Genomic DNA, 14,950 nt, shown 5'->3' on the forward strand with positions numbered 1-14,950 from the left:
GAACGGAGCAGTAGAAGCAGCTAATAAGAACATTAAGAGGATTCTCGGGAAGATGACTGAGACATATAAAGACTGGCACGAGAAGCTACCATTCGCTTTGTACGCATATCGCACCTTTGTATGAACGTCTACAGGGGCAACTCATTTTTCTCTGGTCTACGGGATGGAGGCCGTTCTGCCTATCGAAGTAGAGATCCCATCCCTACGTGTCTTGATGGAGACAAAGTTAGAAGAATCAGAGTGGCTTCAAGCTCGATATGATCAGCTAAACCTTATTGAAGGGAAACGCTTGAAGGTAATTTGCCTTGGACAGATGTACCAGAAAAGAATGATCACGGCCCATGATAAAAAGGTGCGGCCAAGAGAATTTTGCGAAGGGGAGCTGGTACTAAGAAAGATTCTCCTGATACAGAAGGACTTTCGAGGAAAATGGTTACCAAATTGGGAAGGGCCATACGTTGTAAAAAAGGCATTCTCAGGAGGAGCTCTGATTCTCACTGAGATGGATGAGAAAGAATTACCTAATCCAGTGAACTCAGATGATGTGAAGAAATATTATGCCTAACAAAAAACAAAACAAAAAACAAAAAAAAAACAAACAAACAAAAAACAAGAAAAAAACAAAAAAAAGAAGAAAAACATTAAGATGAAAACCCGAAAAGGGCGTCTTAATAAACAGAAAAGATTAGGATGAAAACCTGAAAGGGCATCCTAATGAAACAGATTCGGACTTAAGGAGCAAGACGACCTGAGCGGGGAGTCGAATGGCGAGATTACAATATTTGAAGCATTCTCAGAAGCTCGAAATCTTCTACACAGGAAGCCATGCTCGAAAAGATCATTGACAAAGAAACATGGAGAAGTTCATGCGTTGGATAACTAGAGCATTCATGGCCATTGGATTCACTTTCCTTTCTTTACGATGCTTTCTTTATTTGAACTATTCCTTGTCAATTTTCTTTGTTTGTTGTTTTTGAAAAGAATATGAATGTGAGGTATTGCTTTCATGCCTACTTTGCCATTTCTTCATACATCTCGTGTTTGATTCATTTAAATGATAAATAGTAAGATGACATACTCTAAACAAAAGGAATGTTGAACATTACCTGGATGAGAATGTGACAAGTACAAGGGCCCCAAAGCATGAACAAAGTTCAACAAAGGGGCATGAGTGTGGTATACGAAAATGTAGATTACTCACAGAACTTGAGGATGAGTACAAAATTGGAGAGAAAAGTCAAGAATTGAGGAAATGAATGCGGACCCTCAGGAAAATCCAAAGTGAGGCACGTGACAAACAGCTCAGGGTGCATTGCATGATCATGTAGACACAAAAGCATTTAGGACAAACATGTGCATATCATAATAACATCATAAATGACATATACAGGTATACCAGTAGAGCAAGGAATACTGGGAGAAAGCTGCACAGAATCAATGATGAAGAAGGCTTTTAGCTTTACCAGATGTTTTTTGAAACCCTGTTTCTTTCAAGAAATATTTTTCACTTTCTGTTTTTTTCAAATATCAACTCATAATACGAGAGGTGAGTTGAACCTCGGGTCACGCTGAAGTATTTTTAATTTCGGTCTTTTTTTAAATCAACTCATAATACAGAGGTGAGTTGAGCTTCGGGTCACGCTGAGGTATTTTTAATTTATGTCTTTTTTTAAAAATCAACTCATAATACAGAGGTGAGTTGAGCCTCGGGTTACGCTGAGGTTTTTTTAATTTATGTCTTTTTTTTTTAAATCAACTCATAATACAGAGGTGAGTTGAGCCTCGGGTCACGCTGAGGTATTTTTAATTTATGTCTTTTTTTAAAATCAACTCATAATACAGAGGTGAGTTGAGCCTCGGGTCACGCTGAGGTATTTTTAATTTCGGTCTTTTTTAAAATCAACTCATAATACAAAGGTGAGTTGAGCCTCGGGTCATGCTGAGGTATTTTTAATTTTTGTCTTTTTTAAAAAAATCAACTCATAATACAGATGTGAGTTGAGCCTCGGGTCACGCTGAGGTATTTTTAATTTCTGTCTTTTTTTTTTAAAAATCAACTCATAATACAAAGGTGAGTTGAGCCTCGGGTCACGCTGAGGTATTTCTTTTAAATTTCTGCTTTTTTTCAAAAAAATCAACTCATATTACGAGAGGTGAGTTGAGCCTCGGACCATGCCGAGGTATTTCTTTTAAATTTCTGTTTTTCAAAAATCAACTCATATTGCTAGAGGTGAGTTGAGCCTCGGGCCACACGCCGAGGTATTTTCAATTTCTGTTTTTCAAATAAAAAGAAAATTTTTGGATAGTCGAACAAAATTCAGTGCTTTTAAGTCTTTGCTCTATCCCTGTTTCATAGCGATGAGCAAAGAGGGGCAGCTGTAATCACTGAATTTTGTCCGGCTCGATTTCATTTTTAAAAAAAAAATTCAAAAAAATTCAAAAATAAAAATTACATCTTGACCCCTAATATTTTGTAAATTACACTTGGGCCCCTAAACTTTTTAGAAATTACACTTTAGCCCTATATTTTCCTAAAATTGTATTTTTACCCCAAAAACTTTGCGCCCTCTACAATTTAGTCCTTCTAGACTAGTCAAATCACCCAATCGGCAGCCGAGCTACTCCAGCAGCCTCCCTAGGCCATGATTGCTCTAATGCCACCTGCAAATAAAGAGGAAGAAGACAAAATTGGGGGGTTAAAAAAGAAAAATTGAAAAGAAGAATGGGGGGCAAGCAATAAAAAAAAGAGCAAACAACAGAAGCAAAAAAAATTCAAAACAGCAGCAGCTCCTTCCGTCGCACCAGCGCCACCGTGCCCACCACCGCAGCACCACCATCGCCTACACTTAGCAAAGCAAGCATGAATAAAAAAAAAACAACAAGCAAAATCCAAAAGAAAAAAGAGAGAAAACCTAAAAAGAAAGAGTCAAAGAAGCAGCAGCCAATGGCCGAATTTAGAGGAGGGGAAAACGCTTACCTTTGAGCCGTCGGCCACCGAGTGAGGAGAGAAGCCGAGGACGACCACAGCGGAGTTGCTTTCGACTTAAAGGGGGTGGCCGAATTACAAAAGAAAGAGGAGATAGAAGAAAGAGGAGAGGGAAGAAAGAAAAGAAGAAAGGAAGAAAATGAAAAAGGGAGAAAGAAAAGGGGAAGAGGGGAGCCATCCATAGCCACCGAGGGCGGATGAGATCGGCGCAAGTGACAGCGACGGCGTGGAGCTAGGGGGCGACCCGAAGAAGAAGAAAAAAAAGAAAGAAAAAAAAGAGAAGAAAAAGAGAGAAAAAGGGAAAGAAAGAAGAAAAAGAAAAAAAAGAAAAATCAACAGTCGGGTCAACTTGACCCGACCACCCGACCCGACCCGACCCGGGTCCGATCCAAACTGCAGCAGCCCCCAGCAGCAGTTCAACAGCAGACTGAATTAGGCCCAATAGCAGTGACAGCTCAAGCAGCAGAAGAAAGGAAATAGCAGGCCTCTAGCAGACCCAGTAGCGCAGGCCCAACGCAGGCCCAGCAGCAGCAAGCCTCCAGGCTCAGCAGCAGCAGGCCGAGCAGGTTCCCCCAGGCCCAACACCCAAGCCCGAATTCGGCGGCCCAACTCCTAGCAGACCTAAAAAAAAAGAAAGGAAAAAAAAAGAAAAGGGCTTTTTGGTAATTTCTTGATCTTTTTAATTTAATTCATTTATTTAAATATTGCCTCATTTAAATTAAATTAGCATTTTTTTAAAATAGTTTTTTAAAAAGATAATATTATTATATTCATTTTACTTGCATGGTCAAAATAAAAAAATGAAATAAAAAAAATTATTTTAATGCATAAGGCAACAGACCTATTGAACACCAAGCCGTTGATTTCATCGCTATGTTGGGTGAATATCGATGGCTCGTGTTAAATACGGGACGTCCTTCTAAAAATCAAAATATATATAAAAAAAATCTTCGTGTTTTTAATAAAAATTCTCGTGTTTTATTAGAATCCTGATTTAATATTAAATTGAATCGGTTTGACACTAATTCGACGATTTCATCACCATGTAGGGGTGAACATCATCGATTCGTGTTAAATACGATACGTTTTTTTAAAAATAAAATTAAAAAATTCGTGTTTCAAATCTTCGTATTTTCGAATTTTACTCGTATTTAAAAATTTTCGACTTTTCGTATTTTCAAGAGTTTTCGTGTTTCAAAAGAAATTTCGCGTTTTAAAAGAAAAATTTCAGATTTCAAAATTTTCGTGTTTCCAAAATTTTGCGTATATTAAAATTTTCGCGTTCTCAAAAATTTCTCGTGTTTCAAAAAATTGTCGTGTTTCGTAAATTTTCGTGTTGTAAAAATTTTCAAGTTTTCAAAAATTTTCGTGTTTCTAAAATTCTCTTGTTTCAAAAAAATTCTGTGTTTTCAAAAAAAAAATATTGTGTTTCAAAATTCTCGTGTTTTCAAAACAAGAGATTCTCGTGTTTCAATCGAATCACGATTAAATATTAAATTGAACTCGTATTTTTGAAAATTAAGACAACGCGCGTTTAACGAGATACCAATTTTGGGCGTCGCGAGGGTGCTAATACCTTCCTCGCAGCAGAATCGACTCGAACCCTAATTTTCTCTGGATTTTGACGTGGACCTAAAATTGCCTCTTTTTTAGAAAAGTTTTTTAAAGAAAAATTTCTTCTAAAAAGAGATTTTTGAAGGTGTCCGATCACACCTAGAAAAAAGATCGGTGGCGACTCATTTTTTTTAAATAAAATCAAAACTCCATTTTCAAATTTTCAATAATTACTTCGACTAGCGCCCGTACCGAAATTTTTAGGTCGCTACAAAACTAATCTTAGTTGTTGATGTAATTCTGTAACAACTCGTTTTCAGTGGTTTCAGGATCACAATTTCGACCAGTGAGTCAAAAAATATTAATATTTACAAGGTTATTAGAGTGTTGTATTAAAATTTGCTTTAGAATTGTAGCGTTCGGTCAGTTAATTAAGGAAAAAAAAACTAAATCGTAAAAGTTGCAAAATTAATCGTTATTAATTTATATTTGCTAAATCATTATAAAATTTTAATTGGAGGGTTTTATGAGGCAAATAGACCATGCTATCTATAATCACAGTTTAGGTATGATATTTTATGAAATTTAAGTTATTTTAAAAGGGTAAAATAGTCATTTAATAAATAAAACATAAACTAAAACAAACAAAGGTTACCATCTTCCTCATTTTGAATTCACCAACCAACAACCACCATTGACAAGGGTCTAATAATTAGCTAAGCTTGATCTTCTTTCACGCAAGTCATTTGGATACTCATTTTTAGTAATTTTTATTTTTTTAGATCGTTATAGCTTAATCTAGTTATTACATGGACTATTTTGTAAAACTGTTATAGGTTTGAAAAATCACCATTGATGAATTTGATGTTTTTATATGTTAAATGGTTGAGCTTGAAGAGTTGTTTTGATGTGAGATTGTTTTGTAAAGTGAATTTGGTTAATTTTAAATTTAGGGACTAAATTGATAATATATTGAAATTAGCATGAAATCCTTGTAAAATTTCATTGATTATGGGCTTTAAATGAATAAGAGTAAATTTAGTTTGCATGCTTTGGGCTTGATTGTGATAAATGTGTAAGTTTCGATTTTAGGGACTAAATTGAATAAAAGGAAAAAAATTTAAGGTAATAATGTAAAATGTTATTAAAAGGTCAAGTGCATGTATTTAAGTATTTTAAGGTATTTGAAATGGTTAATTGAGTTAAATTATTATATAGATCATGAAACAGACCAACCAGTAGATAACCGCGGGGAGGGGAAAATTACGGAGTAATCCTTGGTGTGGTGTTTGTAGCTGTTTTGTTTAGGTAAGTTTGTATTAGGTTTTTTCTGTTTATAAAATGTTTGAATTGAATTATGTATGAGTATAAATGTATAAGTGTTGGTATGGTTTTTTGAGAAAAGTATTGATGTGGAATCGAGGGATTGAAATGTAAAGTATAACAATTATACGTGTTTGAAATGAATTATACTATTACAAGGTATGAAAATGACCATGTTGAATATGGTGTTATATTATAAAGATGGAAAGAATATGGGAAATGAGTTAAGGCCCCTGTGAGCTTAGTGAATGATTAGGATACAACTGACATGTCATTAGGGTTTATCAGGCACTATGTGTCGGTGATTACGGTTATTAGGTACTTTGTATCGGTGTTACAGCTATCAGACACTTTGTGTTGGCAACATTGAGTAATGATTAATGTTCCAATTGTCAACTTGTGTGAGCAAAATTATCCCGAGTATCTGAAGTTAATTTACTATAGTTCCCCAGAGAAAATAAGATAAAGAAATGAATGGAAATGTTGAGTATGTGTTACATATGAATCATGTGCTTATCATGTTAATAGATTGTATGAAATGATGTACTAACCTATTTGGTTATGTTGTGAAAGGTGTAAGAGATTATGGAATGATATGTATGTATGTTAATTACATTAAGTAAATTATGAAATATCAAGTACGTTGTGTCTAAGTTTTATACGAACTTACTAAGCTTTAAGTAAGCTTATCTCGTTTTGTTTTTTTCCTTGTAGATTGTCGAATTTGCGCAGTCGATTGAATCGTCTTGGGAAATCACACTATTCGTCAACTCTTTTGGTAGCTATTTACTTATTTTGGTCTGGTTATAAATGGCATGTAAATAGGTTAATGACAATATATGTACAAAAGTAATTTGATTATGTTTTGTGCCAATTTGAAGATGAACTATGTGTGTAAGGATGCATGCAAACTATAATGGTTGTTTTGGTGGTTTGTGGCTTGTGTTGGTATAAGCATATTTGGTATAAGCCATATGCTTCAACCTTTCAGAGTAATAGCTGAGGTCCTCAGTACACAGTATAAATAGATATGGAGACAGTAGATCTCCCTGTTATAAATCCCAATGCGATGAAATAGGCCCAACTTTCCAACCGTTCAGAGAGATTAACTAATTGTAGTCACACACAACATGATCCAATTAACCCAGCACTCATCAAACCCCATTTTGCTCATTATAAACTATAAAAAGAACCCCGTCATTCTGGTTATAAGCCTTATAGATATCGATCTTCATAGCAACTTCTCCTTTCTGCTCTCTCTCCCTATATTTCACAAATAATGGATTAGCTCAAACGCAATTAGAATATTATTTGTAATTAATCATCCTGGAATAAAAATCGTCAATAGTAACTTTTTTTAACTAACTAGCAAGGACCTTCACAAGAATCTTGTATAGAACATTGCAAGGAGCTATAGGCCTAAGATCCTTCCTAGAAGTTGGCTTATCCTTCTTTATGACAAGCACTACAATAATCTCGTTTAAGCATTCCCGGAAATAGTTCACTCCAGCCAAGAGCAACACTGCACATACACATCCTGTCCAACACTAGGCCAACACCGTTGAAAAAATGTAAGATTCAGACCATCTGGCCCCGATGCTTTGTCCAGGTGCACCAACATAACCGCCTCCTTAAACTCTCAAGTCTCAAATGCAGCAAGCAAGGATGCATTGTGGTCCGCATTGACAGAAGGCGCAAACTCGACATATGCAGAATAATCATAAGAGATTGATGCAACAAATAGATCCTAAAAGTACCCTTCCACAATCACACACATACCATCATCACTGGTACAAGGATTACCTGATCCATCTAGCAACATAGATACTTGATTAATCCAACGACGCTTTGATTCTTGGGCGTGAAAATACTTGGTATTCGCCTCCCCATGACACAACCATAAAACCTTAGCCCTTTGACGCCAATACACAGCCTGTTGAGAGAGCAAGAAGTTAAGTTGGGAGCGCAACTCCAGTAAAGATAAATCATTAACCCAACAAGCTTGCGCGATGTTATACGTCGCTTTAGATCTTGGATACGAGGTGCAAAGTTAGTAGCGGCTGACTAGTGCTAGTGCCAAAATGCCTCACTACAAGCATGCAGACGCTCAATTATACCAACTGAAGCAGAATCGTTCCAACAACCTGACACCACTCCACTAAAACCTCCTTCGAGAGCCATGAGTTTTCGAACTTAAACCTCCTCATACGATAACAAGCAAAACAAGCTTATTATCTGACGTTTCACTGACCAACTTATATAACTTGAAGAAAGGAAATAATTGCATCCAAGACAAAGGTGCAAACCAACCGTTCCACCACAAAAGAAGCAGTTCATAACTAGTTTTTCTCACCCCCAATAAGAAAACAAACTTCTGTATTACATGAATTTCGATTAAATATGTAATGTCATACGAAAATTTTGATTTTGTGTGTAATTTTATAAATGAAATTTTGATTTCATTCAATTTTCATAAATCATTAGTAACATTATCGAATTAGTATCATTTTGCATTAATATATTGTATACGTAAATAATTATATTAATCCAATATGAAAGTAAATATATATATTCATTAATGAATATAATTACACAAAGTCAAAGTTCATATATCAAATTACATATTAAACTAAAATTAATATTAAACTAAAATTAATGTATAATTTAATATTTATCCCTTTAATTAATAAAAAATTTAACTTGGGCATTTAAAGTTACCCAAAATATCTTGTTTTTATGTTAATTGGATCAAAATTTGTACCTTAACTTGACATTACCATGGAGATCAAACCTATGGATCGGATCCTTATCATCATCCACAATCTATTTTGGAACTTTTAGATAAAATGCCCTCCATTATTGGGTTTAAAATCTAGTATAAATTAGGGAAAATTACTCCGTTAGCCGGTCCGGTTTAAACAGTGGTTACTTTTTTTTGTCTTCACTCAATTTTTTTTTGTTAATTTGGTTAGTTCAAAAGAAGAAAATGGTCAAATTGGCCACTCCGTCATTAAATGGCGTAATAGAAAGACTAACGATGTATTTTCACATATTATTTTGTGGTGACCAAAATAATAATGACCCCTATTTGAAATGGTTAATGTGGAAATGCACCGCCAGCATTCCGTTACAAGTTGAAGATGGAGCGACCAATTTGATTAATTTATTGTTTAGAGTGACAAAATTGATTAAAAAATTTTAGAGTAACCAAAATAAGAACGACTTCTATTAAGAATGACTAACGAATAGTTTACCAATAAAATTATTTTTTTAAGTCTGATTAAAAATTAATTACTTATTAATATCTAATTAAAAATATTAAATTTACATTTTATCATATAAAAATATAGATATTACTACAACCTTACCTGTAATTAGTTTTGCGGTGCATTTAAGATTAGCGTAGTTCACGTAAATTGACACATCTATCGGCTCTCTAAACGAGCCGACAGCTGACTCATCACTTCTTATAATATCATTATTGGTCAAATTCTGTTAGTAGTCTATGTACTATATGAAAATTATGAATTTAGTTCTTATACTTTAATTTCATCAATTTTAATCCTTATACTTTAAGAATTTTGAAATTTCAGTTACTATCTAATTGGGAGCAATTAAATCTATTAGATTAAATTCTACTATTTTTCCCGTACAGCGTAAGTTGCAGATTTAATCCATATTCTTCAATTTAAATTCATTAACTAAAATTACATGACTTTTATGTGTTTATTATGCAAAAATAACAAACAGACATGACAGGATATATGTGATAATATGTTTGCAATATAAAATTTTGGAATTATTTGATCAAAATTCTTATTTTATAATCCAAAAAATATAAAGATTAATCAAATTAGAGTACATAGATTAAAATCTATAATTTACTCATAATATAGGGACTAATATAACAATTTAACCATGATTATTTTGAACCTATTTTGATAGACCTTTTCTCACAAAATGCAGCTTTTAAGAGAGACGTTAAACCAATGGCACGTGCCCCATCTGTTCTTCTTCGTCTTCAGTTCAAAAAATCAAATCCTTTTAGCCCACTCACCATCTCTCACTGTCTCAGCAAATGTCTTCCCTTTGTAACTCAAAGCTTTTAGCCTCTTTTTGGGGTTTCTGTTTTCAAAGATAAAGAAAAGGGTAGGGTGTTTTTTTTTTTTTGTAAAGTTAGCAAAGTATTTAAATATGGAGGCTTCAATGAAGAAGAAAGATAATTGGACCGAGTCATTATCTGCAACTGAGTTGAGTAGCTTTAATGACGGTGGTGAGTCGAAAGAGAGCAGTTCTAGTATTTGTAGTAGTAGTAGTAGTAGTTCCAGTGGGTGCGTTTCAGCTTCTTCTCTTTTGGGTTTGCCTATAAGGAAAGCCATTGCTACTGCTGCTGGTTCAGTGTCAAACAACTTAGATGTTTCTAATGGAAATGGAGATGAAGATGAAAAGTATAAAAAAATGGGTTCAAAGATCAATGGTTAGTAATGTTGTTTATAAGTTTAAAAATTTGCAGTTTTTTATTTAGTTTTTTTTTAAATCTAATTGTAATTTTTTTTCTTTGTAAATTTCTAGTAGAGACAGATATGATGAAAGAGAGGTTTGCAAAATTGTTGCTTGGTGAAGACATGTCAGGTTCAGGAAATGGGGTTTGCACAGCTTTGGCCATTTCTAATGCCATCACCAATCTTTGTGGTATACCCTCTTATAATATTGTATGTAGCTACTATATTTAGATCTTGGGTTCTTGTTCCAATTTAATTTGGGATATATTGTATATAGCTACTGTATTTGGGCAATTGTGGAGATTAAAGCCCGTTCCTGAGGAGAAGAAATCAATGTGGAAAAGAGAGATGGAATGGTTTGTTTGTGTTAGTGACCACATTGTTGAGTTCATACCCTCTTGCCAAAATTTTCCAGATGGAAGTAAGCTCGAGGTATTGCTCTCATTCTTCTTTCTTTTTCTTGAAATCTCATTTTAAATATTCGTGTTTGATGTATATGTAGATATAAAAACTGAAAAGATAAAAACTGAAAAGATCTGTATTTGATGCTTATTCCTAGCAATCCCCGAGCTCGAGTGCCTTAAAAACTTCGAACATTCACACCCGAGTTTGAGTAACATGTCACCAAAGATAAAGTTTCTCGTCCTTTTAACTGTTCTTTTTTTTTTTTTGTTTTTCATAGGTCATGACTTGCAGGCCTAGATCAGATATTTTCATAAACCTCCCAGCCCTGCGTAAACTCGATAACATGCTTCTGGTAAGAACTAGCAATGCTTGCTTTCGGGTTCAAGTTTGAGTTCAGAACATGCTAGCTTTGTTATGCAGGATATATTAGATGGTTTCACCAATGCAGAGTTCTGGTATGTTGATCAAGGGATTATATCCCCGGATGCCGATGGCTCTGCCTCGTTCCGGAAAACTCTGCAACGCCAGGATGAGAAGTGGTGGCTACCAGTGCCCCGTGTGCCTACTGGTGGTCTCAGCGATCATTCGAGAAAGCAATTGAATCACACTCGCGAGTGCACGAATCAAATATTGAAAGCTGCTATGGCAATCAACAGCATTTCTATTTCCGAAATGGAAGTTCCAGTTTCGTATTTAGACACACTCCCAAAGGTCAGAAAACTAGACATAATTTGCTGTCTTGTTATGTTCTCCGTTTGGGGACAGCATTCCAGTCTACGGACAATGTCACAAGTTCCTACTTGAGCTCTTAAATGTTACTAACTGTTATCAAATGTGTCACACATGACATAGTTCCCGAAAATTGTGTTGCAGAGTGGAAGAGCTTGTCTTGGAGATTTCATTTACAGGTATATAACATCTGATCAATTCTCGGCAGAGTGCCTGCTTGATTTCCTCGATCTATCATCGGAACATGTTGCACTTGAGATTGCAAACCGTGTCGAAGCCTCAATATACGTGTGGTGTCGAAGATCTTATTCAAAGCTTCCAGTCAATCCGAACCGATCTACTACAAAATCATCATGGGAAATAGTAAAAGATATGATGGTTGATGGAGATAAAAGAGAATATCTAGCAGAAAGAGCTAAAACTCTCTTGCTTTGCTTGAAGCAACGATTCCCGGGTTTGACGCAAACTACGTTGGATACAAGCAAAATCCAGTGCAACAAGGTTCGAACTTCGAACCCTTTTCTCAAAAATATCTGGTTTTGCTGACAGCTGCTTCATTCTAGTCCCGAATGTTATTCAAACTATTCCTTATTTTAAACTTGCAGGATGTTGGAAAGTCCATTCTTGAAAGCTATTCAAGAGTTCTAGAAAGCCTGGCATATAACATTGTGGCTCGGATCGATGATTTGATATATGTCGATGACTTAACGAAGTATTCTGAGAATTTGTCATCGGTTCCTACTACAGTTAGTCTAATCACGTACAAAAAGGTCCCGGTCATGCCTGTCTCAAGCACTCCATACAAAACAGCAATCACCAGACCGAGCTTCTCGCCTGCTGCACCCCTGATCAGCCCTGCAGGGGGAGAAAGAACTCCTTTTCTCAAGGAGAACCGCAACAACAACAACAACAACAGCAAGCCTCATCGCCGTGGCATCGGAGTGAAGAGGGTCTTGACTAGTTATCTTGGAGTTGATCCTAGAGCAAAGGTCTGCGGCAATCCAACCGGTGATGGTTCATCAATAATGAACTCCAAGACTACAGATATGCCAGAGAATCAAAAGGGTTAAGTTACATCAAATCAATCATCGGTACACCATAATGGGACGAGTATGCGGCAAAATTGTCTGTGATATACTGTCAGTTGAGATTTCCTGAAGATGGAAAATAATACAGATGTGATAAATAGAAGGGAATAGTTGATGATAGAAAACTTGTTAGGTGCAGTAGAAGAGTGATATTTATGTTCCACATTGTTGTAGTAAATTTGAAGCAGGTTTTGTATGAAAAGAGGGTATACATTTTTATAGGACGTTAAATGTGAATGTAACCGAGAATGACATGATATCAAAGTTTATAGGCCATTGGACGTTGGTTCACTTCACATGCTTTCTCCAATTATAGCTGGAAAAAGCGAAAAAGAAAGGGGGCATTCCGAGAATTGAACTCGGGACCTCTCGCACCCTAAGCGAGAATCATACCACTAGACCAAATGCCCTACACGGGTCATTGGTTTACTTTACATGCTTTTTACAGTTATAGCTGAAAAAATTGAAAGAAAGGGGCATTCCGAGAATTGAACTCGGGACCTCTCGCACCCTAAGCGAGAATCATACCACTAGACCAAATGCCCTTTCTGTTGGCTGCAGGTTAATATAATTTTTCAAAACAATTTCGATTTAATTTTTGGGTAAACAACTTGAGTGGTCATCCAATTTTTGGGTAAGTTCTATTTTGATCACTCAACTTCAAAAACTTCCAATTCCATCAACAACAGTTTTAAAAATTTTGTCAGACTTCACGGAAGGTTGACGTGGGCATTTTTTTATTGGCCTAATAACAAATTTATCCTTTCAATATTTGCACATTTTATCAATTTGATCTTAAATCTAAAATTCAATAAATTTAGCCTTCAATGTTTACAAAATTTGTCATTTAATTCTAATACCAAAAAATTAAATAATTTTAACCCTAAAAATTTTCCAAATTTGTTAATATCAATCTCAACCCTTAGGTATTTGGTTTTTACTTTTTAGCCGTTTTATTTAAACATTTTATGTAAAAAAAATACTACTTTAAATTATAATTTTTAAGTAATTTCACTAATCGAACACCAAATTCAATCATAGAGATAACTAGATTATATCTGAAAAATTAAAATTTCAATGTAGCGTATAATTTTAAGAGTTTTATTACCAAAGAAAGCAAACAGAGACATGAAGCAGCCAATTACATCGTACAAACATGGAGTTAACAAAATAGAAGGATGTTCATATAAACGCAACGATGGGACTCCTCACTTTGTGCTCACCATCGTCCCACACTAAAGCACCAGACACCATAGCTTTATCCATTGTCGCTTCCACTATTACTTCAAAAGACAGCTTTTGTCCCACCGACGTGAACGACAGAACATCGGGGTTAACCCTGATTTTCAACGTACCTGTCGAAAAACTCAGGTTAGCTCTGTAAACCGCCGTCGGAGATCCCACGTTTGTGACGGTCCTTTTGAAGGTACGGCTGAATGGTTTCAATGGCGAAGTGGAAAGACCAAAGGAAGGGTAGTTTAGTTCCGAAACTGTCCCATTAGTGTCTTTAGGACAAGTGGAGTTGTCTTTGGATAATAATTGTATTAGCCGAGTGGCGTATCCTTGTCCGCATAAGAAGTTTATGTAATCGGTTTCATTAGCATCCTATACTAGACCTGGATTTGCAGCTTTTAAAGGATTCAAATGGCCTGAACCGTATGCAAATTCAGCTTCCATGTTGATGCCAGAGCTCATGGGGGCGGCTGCAATTAACATTGCAATTGGAAATTTAAGTGAAAGTTGTACCTAATCGAACTATAAAACATATTTGTTATGAGGTTTACAATTAATTACCTGTGGTCATAAGGGCAGATTGAATAGCAGCAGGAGACCATGTGGGATGAAATGATTTAACGTAGGCAGCTGCACCAGAAACATGAGGACAAGACATTGATGTTCCTGAGATTATGTTGAATGTCACGAACTTGTTGTCGCCTGGAACTGAAGAAACAGGAGAAATTGAAGACCACGCTGCTAGAATGTGAACCCCTGGTGCTGATATATCTGGCTGCAAACAACAATTTAATGAAAAAAAAAACCATCAATCCATCACAAGTTTCTGCAAAATCATATACTATCATATACTTGGAAAGATTTAGATAAAAATATCACCTTACCATTTTTTTCTAGATCTATAATATAATATTTTATTTTCTTATATTAAATTGTAATTTATATCCCATCAAAAAATATTTTAAGTTATCTATTTTAAAATTTTAATAAAAGAAAAATATTAGAATACTATAATTTTAAAAATTATATTGTTTAGAATTGAGTAAGAAAATAAAAAAATCAAAGATTGATCCAAATCGAGGTGTTTAGATGATGAAATACAAGTTAAAATATTATGGTTATCCGGACCG

The 14,950-nt window shown here is 35.2% G+C and overlaps 1 protein-coding gene and 2 non-coding genes across 4 annotated transcripts; 1 reads left to right on the plus strand and 2 right to left on the minus strand.

The window, feature by feature from the left end:
* The first annotated feature begins 9,865 nt into the window (after positions 1-9,865).
* On the plus strand, positions 9,866-12,883 carry LOC105772837 (rop guanine nucleotide exchange factor 5). 2 transcript variants are annotated; one of them, XM_012594310.2, is made up of 7 exons: positions 9,866-10,340; positions 10,436-10,555; positions 10,643-10,797; positions 11,048-11,122; positions 11,191-11,481; positions 11,644-12,000; positions 12,105-12,883. In XM_012594310.2, the coding sequence occupies exons 1-7, from the start codon at positions 10,058-10,060 to the stop codon at positions 12,567-12,569; spliced, it is 1,746 nt and encodes a 581-aa protein (XP_012449764.1). In that variant the 5' UTR covers positions 9,866-10,057; the 3' UTR covers positions 12,570-12,883. The 2 variants fall into 2 exon arrangements, with proteins under 2 accessions (XP_012449764.1, XP_012449765.1); XM_012594311.2 differs by having other exon boundaries at positions 10,439-10,555.
* Positions 12,884-12,925: 42 nt separating this feature from the next.
* On the minus strand, positions 12,926-12,997 carry TRNAP-AGG (transfer RNA proline (anticodon AGG)). Its single transcript has one exon. It is a non-coding gene; the product is annotated as a tRNA-Pro (tRNA).
* Positions 12,998-13,060: 63 nt separating this feature from the next.
* Positions 13,061-13,132, minus strand: TRNAP-AGG (transfer RNA proline (anticodon AGG)). Its single transcript has one exon. It is a non-coding gene; the product is annotated as a tRNA-Pro (tRNA).
* Between the last annotated feature and the right edge of the window lie 1,818 nt (positions 13,133-14,950).

Source organism: Gossypium raimondii, chromosome 6, assembly GCF_025698545.1.
Source record: "Gossypium raimondii isolate GPD5lz chromosome 6, ASM2569854v1, whole genome shotgun sequence".
Classification (NCBI taxonomy): domain Eukaryota; kingdom Viridiplantae; phylum Streptophyta; class Magnoliopsida; order Malvales; family Malvaceae; genus Gossypium; species Gossypium raimondii.